Source organism: Serinus canaria, chromosome 18 (genome assembly GCF_022539315.1).
Source record: "Serinus canaria isolate serCan28SL12 chromosome 18, serCan2020, whole genome shotgun sequence".
NCBI classification, from domain to species: Eukaryota; Metazoa; Chordata; class Aves; order Passeriformes; family Fringillidae; genus Serinus; species Serinus canaria.
Window position 1 is genome coordinate 701905 of NC_066331.1, and position 18614 is coordinate 720518.

Below are 18614 nucleotides of genomic sequence, written 5' to 3' on the forward strand. Positions count from 1 at the left end.
AGCGGGACCCCTGTGCCCCTTCAAGGCTTTCCCCATTTCCCAGAGCACTGGGGGTGCCCAGCTGTTCCTGCAGCCCTGGCTGTGCCACAGAGCCCCTTGGCCTGTCCTGCTGCCTCCAAGCTGGGGGCTGCTGCAGGGATGTGCTCAGCTCCAGGTGAAAACAGAGCCTTATCCTCCAGAGGCTTTATTGAGGGGCAGCTTGGCTCTTCAGCTCCTCCAGCTGAGAGCCAGGGCACCATGAAATCCCTCAGTGCTCTGGGGCCAGGCGGTGTTGGCAGCAGAGGGCAGAACCTTGTGGTGTCACCCGGGATGTGGGACCAGCCCATCATGCCCCATGGGAGCACAGCACTGTGGGGGCACAGGTGGGGTCTGAGCCCCATGGCACTATCAGGGCACAGGTGGGGTCTGAGCCCCATGGCACTGTCAGAGCACGGGTGGGGTCTGAGCCCCACGGCACTGTCAGGGCACAGGTGGGGTCTGAGCCCCACGGCACTGTGGGGGCACGGGTGCCACTCACAGCTCGTTGTGCAGCGGCTGGCACTGGGGGCTCAGTTTCTCCTCTAGGACAGCGTCGGGGGCGCACACCCAGGGGTCCCCCGTGTCCCACTGCCACCTGAGCAGCTGTGCCCGCAGCAGCTGCAGCACGCTGGCGTAGCGCGGGTCGGGGGCCAGGTTCTGGCTCTCGGCGGGGTCGCGGCTGCAGTCGAAGAGCTCCCAGCGGGCACGGTAGTAGTACTGCTGCAGGCTCTTGTGCCAGTGCGTCGGGCGCCCCGCCCGGGTGCGCTGCAGCAGGTCCTGGAAGGTGGGCGAGACGTACAGGTCCTGGTCGATGGGGAAGGGCATCTTGTAGTTGAGGTTGTGGATGAGGCGGAACTGGCGGTGCTGCACGGCTCGCGTGGGGTAGTACATGGTCACCTCGTGGTGGCTCTGGCTCATGAAGGCCGTGGCCCAGGGCTGCTCCGACTCCAGGGCCGGCAGGAGAGATTTCCCAGTGAGCTGCACCTGCCTCTTGCCAAAGATGCTGTAAGTAGGGTAGAGGATGGAGAACCAGTCCAGAATGGTCGGCGTCAGGTCTGGAGGGGAGGAAAAGGGTGAGAGAGGGACAGGCACTGTGGGGGGAAACTCAGCCCCAGAGAGGGGCAGAAAGGTCCCCGGGGTTGGTGTCCCTGCAGGGGACCCTGTTCTGTCCTCCCTCCTCTCCCTTCCCTGCACTGGCCCTGCCAATGCTGAGAGCCCAGGGCTGCCCCCAGGGACAGGACCCTGAGTTTTGGTGCAGGGAGGGTGGGGACCAGCCCACACCCCCAGGCACAGCTGTGCTGCCTCCCTCACTCAGCTCTTACCTAGGAGGGAGGCGAAGGCCGGGCTGACCTGCCCCCAGCGCTGGGGGTGCTCGGGGGAGGAGAGGAGCAGCGGCTGGGCGGTGCCCGAGCGGTAGAGGTTGGTCCTGCCCCCGGGGAAGGGGATGCCGTTGTCGGAGGTGTAGATCACCAGGGTGCTGTTGAGGAAGCCGGCGCGGCGCAGCTCCTCCAGGACCAGCCCGATCCCTGTGAGAGGAGGGACAGAGCTCAGGGGGCAGGGAGGGGCTGCAGAGCTCAGCCCCAGCCTGGCCATGATCCCTGTGAGAGCAGGGGCAGAGCTCAGCCCCAGCCTGGCCATGGCTCCCACCTTGGTCCATGCGCCCGATGGTTGTGTACTGGGCAGCCAGGTCCTCCCGGGCAGCCGGCGTGTCTGGGACAAAGGGGGGGACCTAAACGGAGACAGGGAAAGGGACACGTGGCTGACAAGGGCCCCTGTGCCTTCACCAGCCCTTGCTATGACACTGGGGACAGTGACAAGGTGGGGCCAGCCCTGGCTCCACCAGAGGCTGACACCACGTGCTGCCCCACAGAGCCCCACACATCCCCACAGGTTCTCACCTGCACTTGCTCCGGGTGGTAAATCTGTGGCTTCCAGTCAGGGATCCAGCCCATCCCACTCTCTCCATTGCCAAACTTCTCACAAAAGGCCCCATACTGGGGCTGGGAGTGCCCGCAGCGGTGAGGGTCGTGGAAGGCAACATAGAGGAAGAAAGGCCTAGGGATGGAAAGGGGGGATGTGGAGGTGGTGAAGCAAAGAGGTGCCCAGAGACCTTCCTGGGCTGTGCCACGGCGAGCTGGGGTCAGCAGGACTCCCCCCACCTAATCTGGATATGGGGGGACCCAGGGACAATGGCCCCTTCCTGTTTGTGAGCAGCTGTGCCACGGGGACACATCTTCAGTGCAGCCATCCCCAGGACAAGGGGGCAGCCTCACCTCTCGTCCTGGCTCTGCAGGAAGCGCCGGACGAGCTCCTTGATCCGGGTGATGTTTCTGCCCACCTGCAGGACGGAGCTGTTCTCCTCTGTGTAGGCGAAGTCGAAGGGGTACACAGCCCCTGGCCCCACGTGCTTCTTCCCAATTATCCCTGTGAGAATGCAGGCAGGTGCCGTGCCAGGAGCAGTGCAGGGGGGGATGTGGCTGCTGCTGTCTCCTCTCTGCAGGGACAGCCACAGGCCAGGCAGGGCTCCCCAGCCCACGGGCAGTTTAGCCACCGAGCCCTGCCAGTGAGGTTTGGTGCTCCCTGCCTGTCCCAGCTCCTGCCTGTACCTATTCCTGCTTGTCCCAGCTCCTCCAGCTCCTACCTGTCCGGACTCCTGCGTGGCTGAGCAGCTGGGGCAGGCTCCTCACGCCGTCGAAGGAGTTGAAGTGATGCACGTCCTGGTGCAGCCCGTACATGCCGTTCTGGTGCTGCGGGGACACGGCACGGTCGGACCAGGGCTGCCAGCCTGGCCCTGCAACACCTCCAGCTGTGCCCGTGACTCCTGCCATGGGCTGGCAGCCCTGGCCCGGTGCCGCAGGTGCCCCTACCTGGGGTAAGCCGGTCAGGATGCTGGCCCGGCTCGGGGAGCAGCTGCTGACGGAGGTGAAGGCGTTCTGGAAGACCAAACCGCGCCGGGCCAGCGCGTCCAGTTTCGGCGTGCGGATGGCCGAGTTGTTGTAGGCGCCGCTCTCGAAGCCGCCGTCATCGGCTGCGGGACGGGTGCAGGGTCAGCCCGGGGATGTCCCTGAGGTCAGCCCGGGGATGTCCCTGGCCGGGCGCGGGGACCCCTGATGACACCGGGAGCATCCCCGGGCTGCGGGTGACCCGGGCGGTGCTGCGGAGGGGATGCAGCGGAGCCCGGGACCGTCCCTCCCTCCCAGCCGCGGGATGCCCCCTGCGCCCAGCCCCGGGCAGGGGGGTCCGGGCCGGCTCCGGGGCTGGGCTGGGCCGGGCCGCACTCACCCAGGAGCAGCAGCACATTGCGGGCCGGGGCCGCGGCTCCGCCGGGCCGGAGCGCGCCCAGCAGCAGCAGTAGCAGCGCCCAGGGCCGCATGGCACCGATACCGGCACCGGCAGCAGCAGCAGCACCGGCAGCGGGGCTCGGCAGCTCCTCCGGCCGCCCCGGCTCCTCCTCACCCCGGTCACATGAGGCGCTCCGGCCGCTCAGATCCGGCGCGGGCGGAGCCGCGGGCTGTGCCGGGCTGGCACCGGCGGCCCCGCGGAGTCCCGCTCCTCCCCCGGTACCGACCGCGGACCCGCGGGGGTCCCGCTCCTCCCCCGGTACCGGTCCGCAGCCCCGGGGGTCCCGGCCATGCCGGGGTCCCGGTGCCCGCGCCCGGCGCTGCCGGTGCTGCGCTGGCTGCCGCGGTACTCGCGGGCGTGGCTGCCGCTGGACCTGCTGGCCGGGCTGGCCGTGGGACTGACCGCCGTGCCCCAGGCGCTGGCCTACGCCGAGCTGGCCGGGCTGCCGCTGCAGGTGGGTGCCGGGCCAGGACCGGGACCCGGGGACCTGCCGCTCCCCGGGCTGCCTCCGGCCGGAGTGAGGCGGGACCCGCTCCCGGGCAGCCCGGCAGTGTGACGGGCAGGGCAGGGCAGGGCTGGGCTGGGTGACCAAGGGCTGGCGCTGTGCAGTCGCCCATTTCCCGGGCAGGATGCCACGCGTGTGCCAAGGGCCCTGGAGTGACCCGAGATCAGCCCAGCCTCCCGGTCCGGGACGTGTCCGGCCTCTCCCGGCTCCCAGGGCCGTGCCAGTGCCCCTTCTGTCCCCCTGCAGTACGGCCTCTATTCCTCCTTCATGGGCTGCTTCGTCTACTGCCTCCTGGGCACGGCCAAGGACGTGACGCTGGGTCCCACGGCCATCATGTCCCTGCTGGTCTCCTCGTACGCCTTCCACCAGCCCGTCTATGCCGTCCTGCTCGCCTTCCTCTCGGGCTGCATTCAGCTGGCCATGGGGCTCCTGCGCCTCGGTGAGATGCTCTTGCCATGCACTGATGTGTTTGGGATATTGCTGCACAGCCTCTAGTTGTTCCTTCCTCCTCTCTGCTCTCCGGGACACTGGGACTGTCCTGCTGAGCCACTGGGCTCAGGAGCGTGCTCACTGCCTGCCATCCCCTGCAGGATTCCTTCTGGATTTCATTTCCTGCCCGGTCATTAAGGGGTTTACATCAGCTGCTTCCATCACCATTAGCTTCAACCAGGTCAAGGTAGGACCTGCCCTGTCCTGGCTGCCTCTGCAGCCCTCTCCTAGAGCTGTGCAGCTGGGATATTCAGCACCGGGCTGGGCCATGTGCTCAAAGGGGTCCCGGGACCCCCTGCCAGTGGTTCTGCTGGGTCCCTGAGCGCCCTGCTCGGAGCAGACCCAGCTGAACACACCCTCTGCTGCTGACCTGCTGGTGGCATCCAGGACACCAGTAAAACCAGGACGTGGGATGGGTCACTTGCAGAGGCACTGGGCAATTCTCTGGCACGGTGGGTTTGCAAATTGGGAAGCTGGGGGTGGTTTGCACCCCGGGAGCCCCTCGCTGGCCTCGCAGGGACCCGAGGCTCTGCTGGGCTGCCACACTTCCTTTGTGGTTAACCCAAATCAGAGCCTCTGGCAGCAGCTCCAGGCCGGTGTTGGCTAATGGCTGTGGTCACGGGGCTGGGCTGTCAGCAGCTTTGTCTGCCTGCACAGAACATCCTGGGGCTGCAGGGCATCCCGAGGCAGTTCTTCCTGCAGGTCTACGAGACTCTGAGGAGGATTGGGGAGACCAGGTCAGCACCCCCATGCCCTGCTCCCTGCCCTGTAGCTGCAGTGCTCCCCATCCCTGGGGTCACAGCTGGGACTGATGTCTTGGCTGTGACACAGCCCCCCTCCCCTGGCCTCTGTGGGAGCTCTCCCGGCGTGTCTGGGGTGGCACTGATGTGCCTCTTGCAGGGCTGGGGACGCTGTGCTGGGGCTGAGCTGCCTGGCAGCACTGGCAGGGCTCCGGGCCATGAAGAGCCACCTGCCCCAGGCTGTCCCCACAGAGCCACTGGCTGTCAGGATCAGCCACCTGATTGTGTGGATCTGTGCCACAGGTGTGTCAGCTGTCCCCTGCCCCAGCCCCTGCCAGGGATCATCTCCTTGGGTCAGGGAAGGCAGAGCCTGAAACTGGGAAAGGCCAGGCTGGCAGGAGCCAAGACCTGGAGGTGGGGCAGGGAGGAAAAGTCCCAAGGCTCCTGTCCCCGTGCCCCTTCCTAAGGCTGGGCAGTGCCCAGCAGCTCGGGTACCATCTCCTGCCCCTCCTGCTGCCCTGGGCTCCGGGCACAGTTCATGGCTGCTCTCTCCACTTTGGCAGCACGCAACGCTCTCGTGGTCCTGTTTGCTGGCCTGGTGGCTTACTCCTTCCAGGTGATGGGCTCCCAGCCCTTCAGGCTGACGGGCAGCATCCCCCAGGGCCTGCCACCCTTCCGGCCACCGCGCTTCTCCCTGGCAGCGCCCAACGGCACCGTCCCCTTCCCGAGCATGGTGCAGGTGGGTGCTGCCACTCCCCAGGGGCTGCCCTGCTCCCTCCTGCCTGTGCTGGCCCCCAGCCCCCCTGACTGGATCCTCCCTCCCAGGACATGGGGGTCGGGCTGGCCGTGGTGCCGCTCATGGGGCTGCTGGAGACCGTCGCCATCGCCAAGGCTTTCGGTAGGACTGTGCCAGGGCCCTGCCTGCCCTGTGCTCTCAGGGGGTCTCTGTGGGGGCTCGGGGTGCTGGGGAGGGGTCTCTGCAAGGGCTTGGGGTGCTGGGGAAGCTGCTGTTCCTTTTGGGGCACTGGGAGGGACTGGGCTTCAGTTCATAGGATGGGCTGGCGGGAGAGGTCCTGTGGGGTGCCCAGCTGAAATTTGGCCAGGAGGTGAGCCTTGTCTCAGGGTGCTCCTGTGCCCAAGGGCCAGGACAGGGCCCACACTGTCCCAGTCACTGCTGGTTCTGCTCTGTGTGCGTGGCAGGTGCCTGTGGGAGCCTCAGGCCACCTCCACCATCTCCTTTCAGCCTCACAGAATGGGTACAGGATTGACCCCGACCAGGAGCTGCTGGCTCTGGGTAAGAGCTGCTTGCTCAGGAGGGCAGGGATGGGGCTCTCAGCCCTGCCGGGTGTCCCACAGCCCCTGGGCTGCCTGAGATCCCTGTCTGGGCAGTCCTGCCTCCACCTGAGCTTCTCCCTTCCTTACCTCACATGCTGCCCCCACCCCAGGCGTTCTCTCAGCTCAGGAATTTCCAGAGCAGGCTGAGTCACTCCTGCACGGTCATGGTGGGGACACAGACACAGCAGTGCCCTCCCAGTCCCTCTCCTTTGTCTCCCCAGGTGTTGCCAATGTCCTGGGCTCCTTTGTCTCCTCGTACCCCATCACGGGCAGCTTTGGCCGGTGGGTAGCAGGAGGGGCAGCAGGGCACTCGCTGGGGCTGCGTGGTGAGGGAGCTCTGCAAGGTCCTGTGTGGCATTCTGTGCTGTCCCAGTGGGTCCCTGAGCTCGTGTCCTGGTCCCCAGCAGCCCACCTTGGTGGCTGGGCTATGCCTGTGTCCCTTCCCTTCCTCGAGGGCCGCCTCCCTTCCTGCTGTGCAGTCCTGGAAGCCGGGGGCTCGCTCGTGTTCCTCCCTGACAGGGCAGGGGGGTCTCCTGGCTGGGGTCTGGGCAGTGGGCAGCAGCAGCCCCCAGCCCCCAGCCTGGCACGGGTGGGTTTGTGTTTCAGGACAGCAGTGAATGCTCAGTCAGGGGTCTGCACCCCCGCGGGAGGGCTCGTCACAGGTACAGCCCTGCTCTGCCCCCGGGGACCCCTGGGTGCTGGAACCCCTGGGTGCTGAGAACCCCTGGGTGTCAGGGACCCCTGGGTGCTGGGAGCCCCTGGGTGCTGGGAACCCCTGGGTGTCAGGGACCCCTGGGTGTCAGGGACCCCTGGGTGCTGGGAGCCCCTGGGTGCTGGGAACCCCTGGGTGTCAGGGACCCCTGGGTGCGGGGTGCCTGTGGGTGGGGGGTACCCCTGGGTGCAGGGTGCCTGTGGCTCAGGGTCTCTCTCCCACAGGTGCCCTGGTCCTGCTGTCCCTGGCATACCTCACCTCTGTGTTCTGTTACATCCCCAAAGCAGCGCTGGCTGCCGTCATCATCTCGGCCGTGGTGCCCATGTTCGACGCTGGCATCTTCAGGACACTCTGGCGGGTTAAGAGTGAGGGCATCACTGGGCAGTGGGCAATCCCCCAGTGCAGCCATCCAGGAGCCACTCTGGCAGTCACAGTCACCCCCTGAGCTGGGACTGAGCCCCTGCAGGGCTCCCCCTGCCCCGCTCACACAGGGCAGGTCTCCTCTCCAGCTCTACCCCAGGTTTCCCATAGCAGAGTCTCAGACGTGCAGATCCTTAAAATAATTTAATCATGGTGCCAGAGCTAAATAACAGAATGACAGCTCGAGTTTTTATCCTTTTAGCCCCTCACAGACATGCAAAGTCTGGGGGTGGTCTCTGAGTGTCCAATCACAGTCTCTCAGTGTCCCATTAAGGTGTCTGAGTGTCCCATCCCGGTCTTTGAGTGTCCCATCATGGTCTGAGTGTCCCATCATGGTCTGAGTGTCCCATCACAGTCTCTGAGTGTCCCATCATGGTCTGAGTGTCCCATCACAGTCTCTAAGGGTCCCATCATGGTCTGAGTGTCCCATCACTATCTCTGAGTGTCTCATCACTGTCTCTAAGGGTCCCATCATGGTCTGAGTGTCCCATCATGGTCTGAGTGTCCCACCACAGTCTCTGAGTGTCCCATCATGGTCTCTGAGCATCTCTGAGTGCCCCATCACTGTCTGTGTCCCATCTTGAGTGCCCATCATGTGGCTGCCCAGGGTTCCCGGCTCCTTTGTCATGCTGAGGGGACAGTTCACGGCCCCTCCCCACCCCGAGCTCCACCCGCAGCTCCTCCCAAGCTGCCCCAGCCCCTGCACGGAGTGGGTTCCTCAGGACCCGGCTGTGCCCGCTGAGCTGGCACTGTCACTGAGTGCCCTGTGGCACCAGGCAGGCCACAGCGAGCCTGGCTTCCCTTTCTTGCAGGGCTGGACCTTGTGCCCCTCTGTGTGACCTTCCTGCTCTGCTTCTGGGAGGTGCAGTATGGAATCGTGGCTGGGGTGCTGGTTTCGGGGCTCCTCCTGCTCTACTCCATTGCCAGGCCCCCAATAAGGGTGAGCTTCTCCCCTGCCCTCGTGTTGGTTCTCCCAGCTTTTCAGAGGTGGGGCAGCTGAGAGGCTTTTTAAAGGATTTTATTCCATTATCAGTCTCAGATGAAGGGTGAGACATAAGAGATGTGAAACTCGGTGCCATTCCATCAGAAGCCAGCCTATTTCCTGGTTACAATCCCTTATAAATCTTTTCCAGTCTATTTTGCCCCACAATGCTGCTAACACTTCTGACACCAATCACTTGCATTTTTACCTGATGTAATGCTGCAGTGCATCTTTCACAGCTCTAATTCTCTAAAATATCTGGTCTTTTTGCAAGGCCATAGTTTGAAACTTGTTGAAATTTGTTTCTAGTTCAATCTCTCTCAACAATGTCATCTCTATCCCATGGCCTTCCTAAGGCAGCACACCTTATCTCAGAGTTTGCATACACTTGTGCAGGACTGTGTGAGCTTTCTGTCAGCTTTTGAGAATCCTTACAAATCCATTTCTCACACCCTTGGATGTGGCAGGGCCAGGGAGCTGGGAGGGGGCTCCTGAGGGCAGGGAGGTGCTGGGGTGCAGGATGCTCCTGACCTGTTCTTGCTGTCCCCAGTCTGCCACGGGCACAGCACAGGGACCCCTTTGAAGGAGCAGGAGGAAGGGAATATCCTCAGGCTGGAGAGCAGGAGAGGGAGGCATCCCTGCCCTGCCCTGCTGGCACTGGGCTGAGTGCAGGAGGGATTCCCTGAGGGATGGGGGCTCCTGCTCCTCCCACGCCACCCAGGAGGGCAGGGAGTGACAGGGGAGCTGTCCCTGCCTGGGGAGGTGACAGCCCTGAGCTCCCTGTGGCTGTCCCTGCCTGGGGAGGTGACAGCCCTGGGCTCCCTGTGGCTGTCCCTGCCTGGGGAGGTGACAGCCCTGAGCTCCCTGTGGCTGTCCCAGCCTGGGGAGGTGACAGCCCTGAGCTCCCTGTGGCTGTCCCAGCCTGGGGAGGTGACAGCCCTGAGCTCCCTGTGGCTGTGTCCCCCGCAGGTGTCGGAGGGGGCCGTGCTGCTGGTGCAGCCGGGGAGCAGCCTGCACTTCCCAGCCGTGGAGCACCTGAGGGACTCGGTGTGCAGCCGTGCTCTGGCAGGTACCGTGCTGCTGGCCTGTCCTGGGGACAGGGCTGTCACCTCCTGCATCACTCTGCTGTGGGTGGCAGGTGTTGCCCAGACCCAGGACTGCGTGTGCCAGCGGTGACAGCACAGCTGCCCCACCCTGGCTCTGAGGGCTGTGACCCCTGGGCTGCTCATTTCTGCACTTGTTGGGACACGACCTTGTGCTCTCCCAGCAGCATCTCCAGCCCGCTCTGTGCTGCTGGACTGCAGCCACGTCAGCAGCATCGATTACACGGCGGTGCTGGGGCTGGCAGAGCTGCTGCAGGAGCTGCACAGGCATGGCCTCTCGCTCGCCTTCTGTGGCCTGCAGGTGTGTGGGACCTTGGCCATGCCACCCTGGGCCTGGGGAGGGTGTGGATGTGGCTGATGGGCTCTGTGCTGGCCTCTCCTCTGGTGGCACCATCACCATCCCCAGCACCTTCACCTCACACAGCTGGGGCTGGGGGTGCTGGGAGGGCTGGGGGCTCCTGCTGGGATGGCTGGGGGTGCTGGGAGGGCTGGGGGTGCTGGGGGCTCTGCCCCAGGGGGTGGGAAGTGGCCAGCACTCCCCCAGCCCAGGTTTCTCTGCCCTCAGGACCCCGTTCTCCAAGTCCTCCTGTCTGCAGACTTAGAAGGATTCCAGCACTTCCCCAGCTGGGAGGAGGCAGGTGAGGCTCTGGGCTGCTCTCCCAGGATGGGATGAGTGTGGCCCTGGAGGACACCCGTGGGGATCTGACTGTCCAGCTGCAGAGCAGCAGAGTGGGGGCTGCAGGGGCTCCTGGGAGGGTGAGCTGGAGCCCCTCCCAAAAACTGGGTCTCCCCAGCTTTGGGGATTCGTGGTGAGCTCTGGTGGTTCAACCCAGCAGCAGCTCAGCCCCAGGGAGCCCTTCACTCCCCCTGCAGAGGCATGGGGCAGGATCAGAGGAAAGGTAAAGCTCTTGGGCTGAGATGAAGGCAGTTTAACAGGACAGAAAAGGAAAATTGCAGTAACCATAAAGGAATATCCAGACCAAGGGATGCACAGGGTGCTTGCTCACCACCCTCTGAGCCATGCCCAGCCAGCCCCTCAGCAGTGGCCCTCACCCCTCGGCCAGATCCCCCCAGGGTTTCCTTCAGCACCATGCCCTGTGCTCTGCACACCCCTCTGGGCACTGGGGCAGCTCTCCTGGCTCTGCCCCTCCCTGCCCAGGCAGCCTGGGAGCCTGAGGAGTCCTTGGCTTAGTGTAAGCACTGCTCAGCAGCAGCTGAGCCATCAGGCTGTTATCATCAGGAGCCTCATCCTGAACCCAAGCACAGCTCTGAAACAGCTCCTGGGAAGAAAATTCCCTCTGTGCCAAGCAGAGCCAGGATGTGAGCCTTGCCCTGACCCTGCCTCCCCCCTCCTGTCCCAGAGCGGTGCAGGGAGCTGGGGGGCAGCAGGGCAGAGCCCCCCACCAGCACTGCCGAGAGCACCGGGCTCATCCAGTGAGACCAGCTTGGGCTGAACGTCCTGTGCCACCCCAGTGACACCAGCACCCTCCCTGGGAGCCACCTGCGCCTCCTGGGCTGTCCCCATGTCCCGCAGCGAGGTGGACAGAGCAGCACCAGCCCAGCCCCACACGGGCTGTGGGACAAAACTGTTCCTTGTCACAGTGACCAGTGCGAAGCCATCCTTCCTCCAGGGAGCTGCTGACGTTTTTTAAACGACTGTTTTAATTCTGGACCTTTTCCTTGTTCTGGGACGCTCCAGTGGTGACACGGGGGAGCTCTCAAAGCTGTTCCAGGGCTGCTGTGCTGCCCTCCAAGCAGCCATGGGGCTCAGGCTTCACCTCTGGGAGGGGGAAATCATCTGGGATTGTGCTCCTTACTGATTTTTATCCTTCCTTACCTTTTTTATCCTTCTCTTGTCTGTGGGGTGTTGTGCCAAGCTCTGCCTGGGTCTGGGCTGTCACCCTGGGGTGCAGCCCTGGCCTGGGCCCTGCCGAGGGGACAGGCACGGTGACACCAGGCTGTTTGATGGGCACAGCACCTGGTGGGGCTGGGCAGGTCGGGAATTCAGCTTCCCTCAACGGCCCTCGGTGTAATAAACCAGAAACTGCTAATGAGTCAGTGTGATCTCTGCCTTCCTGAGGGAAAGCTTTTTCCTTTTGTGTGGGAAGGGGAGTTATCTTCTGGGTGCTGCTGAGCGTGCCCGGGAATAGAAACCGAAAGCAAACTGGGGCAGTGCGGGTGAACCGAGCCCGAGGGCACGTTCTGCACAGTTCCTGCTGCCAGAGGTGCTGGAAGGGCGGCACACCTGCCCGGGAGCCACACACCTGCCTGGGAGCCGCTCACCTGCCCGGGAGCCGCTCACCTGCCGGGAGCCGCTCACCTGCCGGGGCTCCGGGTCCTGCCCTGGGTGCACCGAGCTGTGAGTTCCTTGCTGCACCACGGGGGTGCCGGGAGGGGGAAAACGGGGCCATGGGGGTAAAACGGGCTGGTTGTTTAGGAATGAGTGTGAGCTCAAACCTGTGCGAGCACTGCCGGAGGGCAGGACTGCTGGGAGCCCGTCTTGGGCTCGGTCCCGGTCGGATCGGGACGGGGCACCTGCCGTGCCCCCACTTTGGACGGCGGAATCCGCTTTTGGCCGTCGGGACCAAGCGCTTTTTGACCGAGCACAAAGCGCTCTCCTGCAACGCAGCTGCCCTCCCTGCTGCTGCCGGGCCTGTCCTGCGCCGGGCTGGGGGATGCCCGTGGGTACCGGGAGAGGACCCCGAGAGATGCCCGGCGGGATGGGGGGCGGGCGGGGCAGGACCCGCCGGGAGCCGCCCGTGGCCGGGATTGGCCGGGATCGGCCGGGGCGGGCCGGGGCTGGGCGGGGACGGTGACTGCAAAAACGAAAGTTGGCGGCTCGGCGGAGAAACGAAACTTGTCTGGGCGGGAGTCGGCGGAGCGGCGGGACGAGCGGGCGCTGCAGGTGCCGGTGTCTGTGCCCGTGCCCGGTCACTCGGTGAGTCGCGCTGCCGGGGCAGCACGGGGCGCCGGGCCTGGGGGGCTGCGCGGCGGGGGCAGCCGCGACTCCGGGGCAGGCGGCGCTGCGGGCTCCGGGTCCCGCTGCACCCTCCCGGTGCCCCCGAAGCGCCTCGATTTCCCCGGTGCACCCTGATCCTCAATCCGCCCGGAGCCCTTCGGTGCGTCCCCGGGGACTCCCATCTCCTCCCCGTTCACCCGGGATGCCCCAACCCCGCGGTGCTCCCGGTTCTCCCCGTGTCCCCCCGGTTCCCCCCGGTTCCCCCGGTCCGTGTCCCCCACCCCGTGCCCTCCCGGCGCCCCCCGGGAGCCGCAATAGCCCCGCCCCTCACATCACATAACTGGCTCATTTGCATACAACCGCTCCTTCGCCACGCCATTGGCCCATCCACCCTGCTTCTTTGCATATTTCCCGAGGGGGCGGAGAGCCGCCAGTCCGCGAGGAGCGAGAGCGGTGCCATTTGCATACAGACCCCGCCCCCAGGCCAGGCCCCGCCCGGCCGGGGTCGGCCCGGGCAGCGACCCTCGGCCATGGCCCGGCCCCGCCGCTGGAGCCGGGCTCCCGGCCGCGGCCCCGCCCGGCGGAGCAGCCCCAGGCAGGGCTCCGGGAAGGAGAGCCGGGCCGTCGGTGGGAGCACGGGCCCTCAGCGCGGCGGCGCTCTCGCTGTTTGTGTTGGTGTGCCTTTAAGCGCTGTGGTTCCCCTCACGCTCCCAGCCCCGCTGTCCGGTGTCGCTCCCTGACAATAAAACGGGCAGAGGAGGAGGTGACGCGGCTGCGTTGCCTCACGCTGTGCCGGTGTTTGTGTCTGTGCCCCGGGCCTGTCTGTCCCCCTTGGCTGCCGGCAGGGCCTGCCCGGCCCCTGCTGCGGCTGTGGGCCCGCGCTGGGCCCCGGGACTCGGCCGGGCCGGGCCGGGCCGGGCCACGCACTGACCCGGGGCCTGCCTGTGTCACCTCTGGTGCCCGTGTGGCTCTGGCCTCTGCCCAGCCCTTTCTATTGAAGTAATTGCTACACCATTCCGCTCTGCTCTGGTCCCTGACTCCCCTCCCAATCTCTCTTCTCAACCTCCCCTGGTGTTCCACACCAGAGACAGTTTTCTTCACTTTGCAGTGGCTGTCAGGAGACAGACAGGTGATTCACATGGTGACACATCCTACACAGTCTCCACACTCAGCTCTCCAGTGTTGGACTAGTTTATTTTACCAATGAAGTAGTGCTGGTTTTTGTATTAAAAGACTGGTTGAGTCCTTCTTGACACAGAATTTCTAATTCGCAGCTTGTTGTTAGATTTGGAACTCACCCCTGAGTTGTGTTTGACAACACACTAACTCTGCCTCTCTGAACAGAGACAGAATCAAGTACACAACACGGTTCTGCTGGGGGAAATGTTTCCTAATCATTTACTTGTTTTAAGACCAAATGACCTGGGCCACCAGAATGGCTTTTGGTTTGTTGACAGAGAGAATGTGATCCTAGAAAAGCACACTAAATCAGAATCAAGCTGCTGCAGTCCCCACAGGGTCAGTTCTTAGCAAATCCCTCTGCACTCCAGCATGGCAGGGTTACAAACCTGGGATCTCCAGCTCTGGAATGCTGTAGGAAGAACATCCAAAGTAGCTGAGGCTCAAAACTTTTGCTCTCAGAATTGGGGTGAGGCAGTGTGGAGGAGCCTGTGAAACCCCTGCAGAAGGCAAAGATCATCTCTGCTGCCTGACTGGGCCTGGAGCTACCCTTCCACTGGTTTTTAATGGACTGGATAAAGCTGTGAAAATAAAAAAGGAGTTTCCTCTGCCTTCTTGGAAAGCCCTCCGCTGAGTGGGAGCGGTCACAGCAGGCTGTGCCAGCTGGGAGGTGCTGCTGTCCTGTCCCTGCTCATGCTGGGCTCCGTGCACAGGCAGCTGCTTGCCAGAGCTGCTGCTGGATTTGTGTCTGCAGCAGGGACACGAATAGAGCTCTACATCAATGCTGGGGTTCCTTAATTATTCTGCATCTGGCAGGGCCTTGGAGAGGGCAGGAGGCTGTAAGGGAGACTGGTGGCATGGCTGGTGGGAGTTGAACAAGGACAACAAACAGCTCCTGCGTGTTCGTGACTTTGGCTGGGACAGTTTGTTGTTCCCAGGAGCTGTTTCAGAGCTGTGTTTGGGCTCAGGATGAGGCTCCTGATGATAACAGCCTGATGGCTCAGCTGCTGCTGAGCAGTGCTTACACTAAGCCAAGGACTCCTCAGGCTCCCAGGCTGCCTGGGCAGGGAGGGGCAGAGCCAGGAGAGTTGCCCCAGTGCCCAGAGGGGTGTGCAGAGCACAGGGCATGGTGCTGAAGGAAACCCTGGGGGGTGAGGGCCACTGCTGAGGGGCATGGCTCAGAGGGTGGTGAGCAAGCACCCTGTGCATCCCTTGGTCTGGATATTCCTTTATGGTTACTGCAATTTTCCTTTTCTGTCCTATTTAACTGTGTCTATCTGAACTCATGAGTTTTAGCTTTTTTTTCTCATTCTCTCCCTCATCCAGGGACTTTGAGTGACCTGGTCCAGTGCAAGGTGCCCCTCCTGTGGCAGGGGTGGGACAAGATGAGCTGTAATGTCTCTTCCAACCCAAACCATGCTGTGACCCGACTGGGGGTTGGTTTCCAGTTTAACAGTTAATTTCCCTCCATTGCAGAGAGAAGAGAGGTGCAGGTCCCTGCAGTCCCTGATGCAGAGGAAGAGGTGAAGGGAGAAGTTGCTGCTGGGCCTCCTTCCAGCACGGAAACAAAGGAGACCGAGGGCGAGTCACTGATGGACAGAGCAAGAGCTCTGCCCAGCACCACCCCTGAAGCTGCAGGTGGATCTGCCAACTCTGCTGAGACCCAGAAGGAGGAAGAGGGATCCTCACTGCTGGGGGATGTCACAGCTCCAGAGAACCACACAGCTCAGTGCGGGGCTGGCGACTCTGCTGAGGTGGCTTCTCTGCAGAGGAAGGTGAGGATCCTGCTGGGTGCTGGGGAGTGGCTGTGACCTGTTGCTCCCTTGTGTGAAGTGAGGAGGCTGGGCTGCTTCCCCCAGATCCCTCTGGCCACGTCGGGGAGCTGCTGCCTGGCTTCCTGCAGGAGAAGCTGGCTGTGTTTGCTGACGCTGTGCTGTGCGTGCGGAGCTGCCGTGCCGGGAGGGGGAACCACAAATTACATGAGTCAGCTGAGACACTGCAGCGCTGCTCTGTGCTCCTGCTGAGCAGGTCTGGAATATTAAACCCACACGGCTCTCAAGAGTTATTTGCGTTTCGCTGGCTGGTCTTGTCCCTCCTCTTCCTGATCATTCTCAGTTAGTCCCGTGGTGCAGGAAGATGTCAGCACTTGCTGCAATGGAGGAGGTGACAGAGAGTTTCCCTTTGGCAATGAATAAACAGACATTGTGGTCTTTGTTTTTCTTCTTTTAATAGAAAGGGAAGAAGACTAAAGCAAAGAAGTCCATCTCTGGGGAACAGGACTCTCTGCCTCCTCAAAGCACAGCACCAGCTCAAACCACAGAGTTGCCTGACACAAGTGTTGCTCCTCAAGAAATCCAACCTCCCGTTGAGGGAGCAAACCCAAGTGCTGATGGACGTGCTGATGACCTTGGAGACACACCTGGAAGTGACAGGGATTTGGCACACCTGGGGAAGGAAGCTGGTAGCCTGGAAGCAGAGAGACTGAGCCCTGCAGAGCAGAGCAGCACAGCCGGGGGGGCTGCCCCAGCTCCCAGTGCCACAGCCCCAGGGGACAAGGTGGGGGATGGCACAGCCCCGGAGCACGGAGGAACTGCCAGGGATGATGTGCAACGGGGCAGTGGTGCCCCTGGCCAGCTGCCAGCAGCCACAGCAGGCTCCCAGGCCCGGGGCAGCAGCAGGGAGCGGCTGTCAGCAGGGCAGGGAGCGAGTCCCTCTGCCAAGGGAGCAGTCCCTGGCAGTCCCAGGCTGCCTCCTGCCAAGGGAGCTCCCCAAAGCAAGCCTGAGACCAAGGCCTCCCCTGGGGCTCCGAGCCTGCAGGCTGGGAAGGAGCCCAAGCAGAAAGGGACCAGTTCCACTGCCAAGGTGAGTGTGAGTGAGCTCTGGTGAGTGTTCCAGTGGGCACAGCTTCCCTTTGCCAGTGTGACTTGCTCGTGCTGTCAGTGAGGCTGAGGAGCACCAGCCCAGGTATACAGGGGTGAAGTGGGGAGGCTCTAATTGGAGTTCTGTTCTCCTGGGTACCAGTTCTAGCCCAGCTCTCCCTGAGGGGTTGCTCAGATGCCCCAAGGACTGGGAGGTGTCCCTTCTCCAGCCAGCCGTGCTCTTTGGAGAGCTCTGGGATCCCCTTGAACAAGGGCATTTTGTGCTTTGCAGGTGCCTGTGCTCTGCTTATACACAGGCCTGGTAAGCTGGAAGTTGCTGTGGTTTCTCTTTCACTTTCTTTATGCCCCATCCTCTGGGACCTGGGGCTCACTGAGCTGACTGTGTGGCAGTGTGTTTGGGCTGGGCTCCTCTTCCCTCATGGGCTGTTTTCCTTAGCCAGCTGGCTTCCCTCAGTGAGGGATCAGAGTTTGCAGTGCTTCCAGGAGGATGAAGCTGGTGGTGCACCAGGGTTGGGGGGCAGATGGGCAGTAGAGCAGAAATCACTGCACAGTTGATGGATGGTGTGGGCATCTTGACTCTGGTGGGCCAGAAGCCCTGGGAACATCAAACAGAAATGGAAGGGAGGAAACAAAAAGGAAATTGGCATTGTTTAAAGGAAGTCATGCAAGACTGCAGGTGCGAGACTGTGGTTAAGCAGTATAGCTAAGAAACATGAATAATGTGGTTATTGCTTAGCAGTGAAAGATTTTACCTAAGGCTGTAAGAGTACATAAACTGAGTTGCAGAAACAAGAAATGGCTTCTTGCTTGCCCCAGGAGGAGCCCAGTCTCTCAATCACCAACACACCAGGAGGAGATGCTGTGCTTCCAGGGGCTCCTGTTTCATTGGGCATTGTTGTCTCCCTGTTGCAGAATGCAAACACAAAAGAGAAAAATCAGACCCCAGGTGAGAAAGTGCCCAACGTGAGTGAGCAGGCAAGTCTGAGCCAAGGAGCCAAGGCTGCCAGGAAGGAGAGTGCTGTAGCTGCTACAGACAGCCCCAAGAACAAAAAGGAACAAAGGAACCAGAAACCTGTGGAAAACATTAAAGAAAGGTGAGAACAGCCCTGCTGCTCCCCAGCATTCTTCCCTACCAGGAGCTGCTGTGAGGAGGACTCAGGACTCCAGACTGAGGTGCTGGGATTGGGTCAGTACGTACCTTGGACATGTGGAAATGGGATTGTCTTGAAACTGAGGTGAAGTGGTTGTGCATGACAGAACCAGTGTTGAATGGGACCTCAGCACAGGTGATGTCCTGGGTGATGTGTTGAACCTGCTTGAGCATCTGATGGACAAAAAGAGATTATTCTCCTATTTCTTGCTCTTATGAGCAACATGTGCTCCACACACACAGTGCTTCAAGGGAATAGTGTGAAGAGCTGTTTGGATGTTTTGCTTAATGTGTATGAGCTGGAAGGGCTGGAAAGTGTGGCCATTCCAGGGGACTCTGCTGGGCCAGAGCATTTCCTGCTGCCTTTAGGAGCCCATTTTTCCTTTTTGCTCTGGGCTTTGCACTAGGCCTGCTCAAACATCAGTCTGAGTGAACTGCTGCCAGAGTTTATGGGTCTTGCAGCCACTCAGCTGGTGGCTCGAGTCTGATTTGAGGTTTACAGTGATTTGTGCAAGTGAAAAACCTTAACAGAATCCCTTCTATTCCCCTTGCAATTCTTTCCTGCAGTTCTGTGAGCGGCAGTGAGGGTGTTACAGTGTATTTCCATGCAATATTATCCAAAGACTTCAAGCTCAACCCGGAGACCGATAAAGTGTTCATCAGGGCTCAGGGCATTCCTTCCTACACCGACTGGAAGGAGAACATCTGTGAGCTGAACTGCACCAGGTGAGTGTTGCCTGCTCTGGGTCCCTCTGGGGCCTCAGCCTCTGTGCATGGGGTGGCTCTGTGCCCACAGCTGGG

General features: G+C 62.2%; 3 protein-coding genes across 3 annotated transcripts in view; 2 read left to right on the forward strand and 1 right to left on the reverse strand.

Moving 5' to 3' along the window:
• Positions 1-168: 168 nt before the first annotated feature.
• Positions 169-3455, reverse strand: SGSH (N-sulfoglucosamine sulfohydrolase). Its single transcript, XM_050981207.1, has 8 exons — positions 3301-3455; positions 2886-3046; positions 2660-2765; positions 2292-2442; positions 1917-2073; positions 1666-1747; positions 1341-1544; positions 169-1073 (listed from the first exon to the last, which is right to left on the reverse strand). Exons 1-8 carry the CDS (start codon positions 3389-3391, stop codon positions 514-516), a joined length of 1512 nt encoding a protein of 503 aa, XP_050837164.1. The 5' UTR covers positions 3392-3455; the 3' UTR covers positions 169-513.
• Positions 3390-11700, forward strand: SLC26A11 (solute carrier family 26 member 11). Its single transcript, XM_050981568.1, has 17 exons — positions 3390-3404; positions 3506-3814; positions 4112-4304; positions 4456-4541; positions 5012-5091; positions 5255-5397; positions 5658-5833; positions 5920-5992; positions 6338-6388; positions 6651-6711; positions 7036-7091; positions 7366-7506; positions 8374-8501; positions 9513-9612; positions 9811-9947; positions 10212-10284; positions 11008-11700. The coding sequence occupies exons 1-17, from the start codon at positions 3390-3392 to the stop codon at positions 11082-11084; spliced, it is 1899 nt and encodes a 632-aa protein (XP_050837525.1). The 3' UTR covers positions 11085-11700.
• Positions 11701-11826: 126 nt separating this feature from the next.
• The window catches only part of RNF213 (ring finger protein 213), a 46009-nt gene continuing 39221 nt past the window's right edge, over positions 11827-18614 (forward strand). The window contains 5 exon segments of the mRNA XM_050981195.1: positions 11827-12005; positions 15261-15559; positions 16017-16646; positions 17576-17757; positions 18381-18539. Of these exon segments, the coding sequence (XP_050837152.1) occupies positions 15377-15559; positions 16017-16646; positions 17576-17757; positions 18381-18539 (1154 nt within the window). The 5' untranslated portion in view covers positions 11827-12005; positions 15261-15376.

Bases quoted from the DNA above. Each gene is read 5' to 3' on its own strand.
- SLC26A11 (XM_050981568.1), top strand. The intron at 5,993-6,337 runs GTAGGACTGTGC...ATCTCCTTTCAG, and splicing joins CGCCATCGCCAAGGCTTTCG to CCTCACAGAATGGGTACAGG. The intron at 7,092-7,365 runs GTACAGCCCTGC...TCTCTCCCACAG, and splicing joins CGCGGGAGGGCTCGTCACAG to GTGCCCTGGTCCTGCTGTCC.
- SGSH (XM_050981207.1), bottom strand. From the start codon at position 3,391: ATGCGGCCCTGGGCGCTGCTACTGCTGCTGCTGGGCGCGCTCCGGCCC. The intron at 2,074-2,291 runs GTGAGGCTGCCC...TTCCATCCCTAG, and splicing joins CTGCAGAGCCAGGACGAGAG to GCCTTTCTTCCTCTATGTTG. The intron at 1,074-1,340 runs GTAAGAGCTGAG...CCTCCCCTCCAG, and splicing joins GGCCTTCGCCTCCCTCCTAG to ACCTGACGCCGACCATTCTG.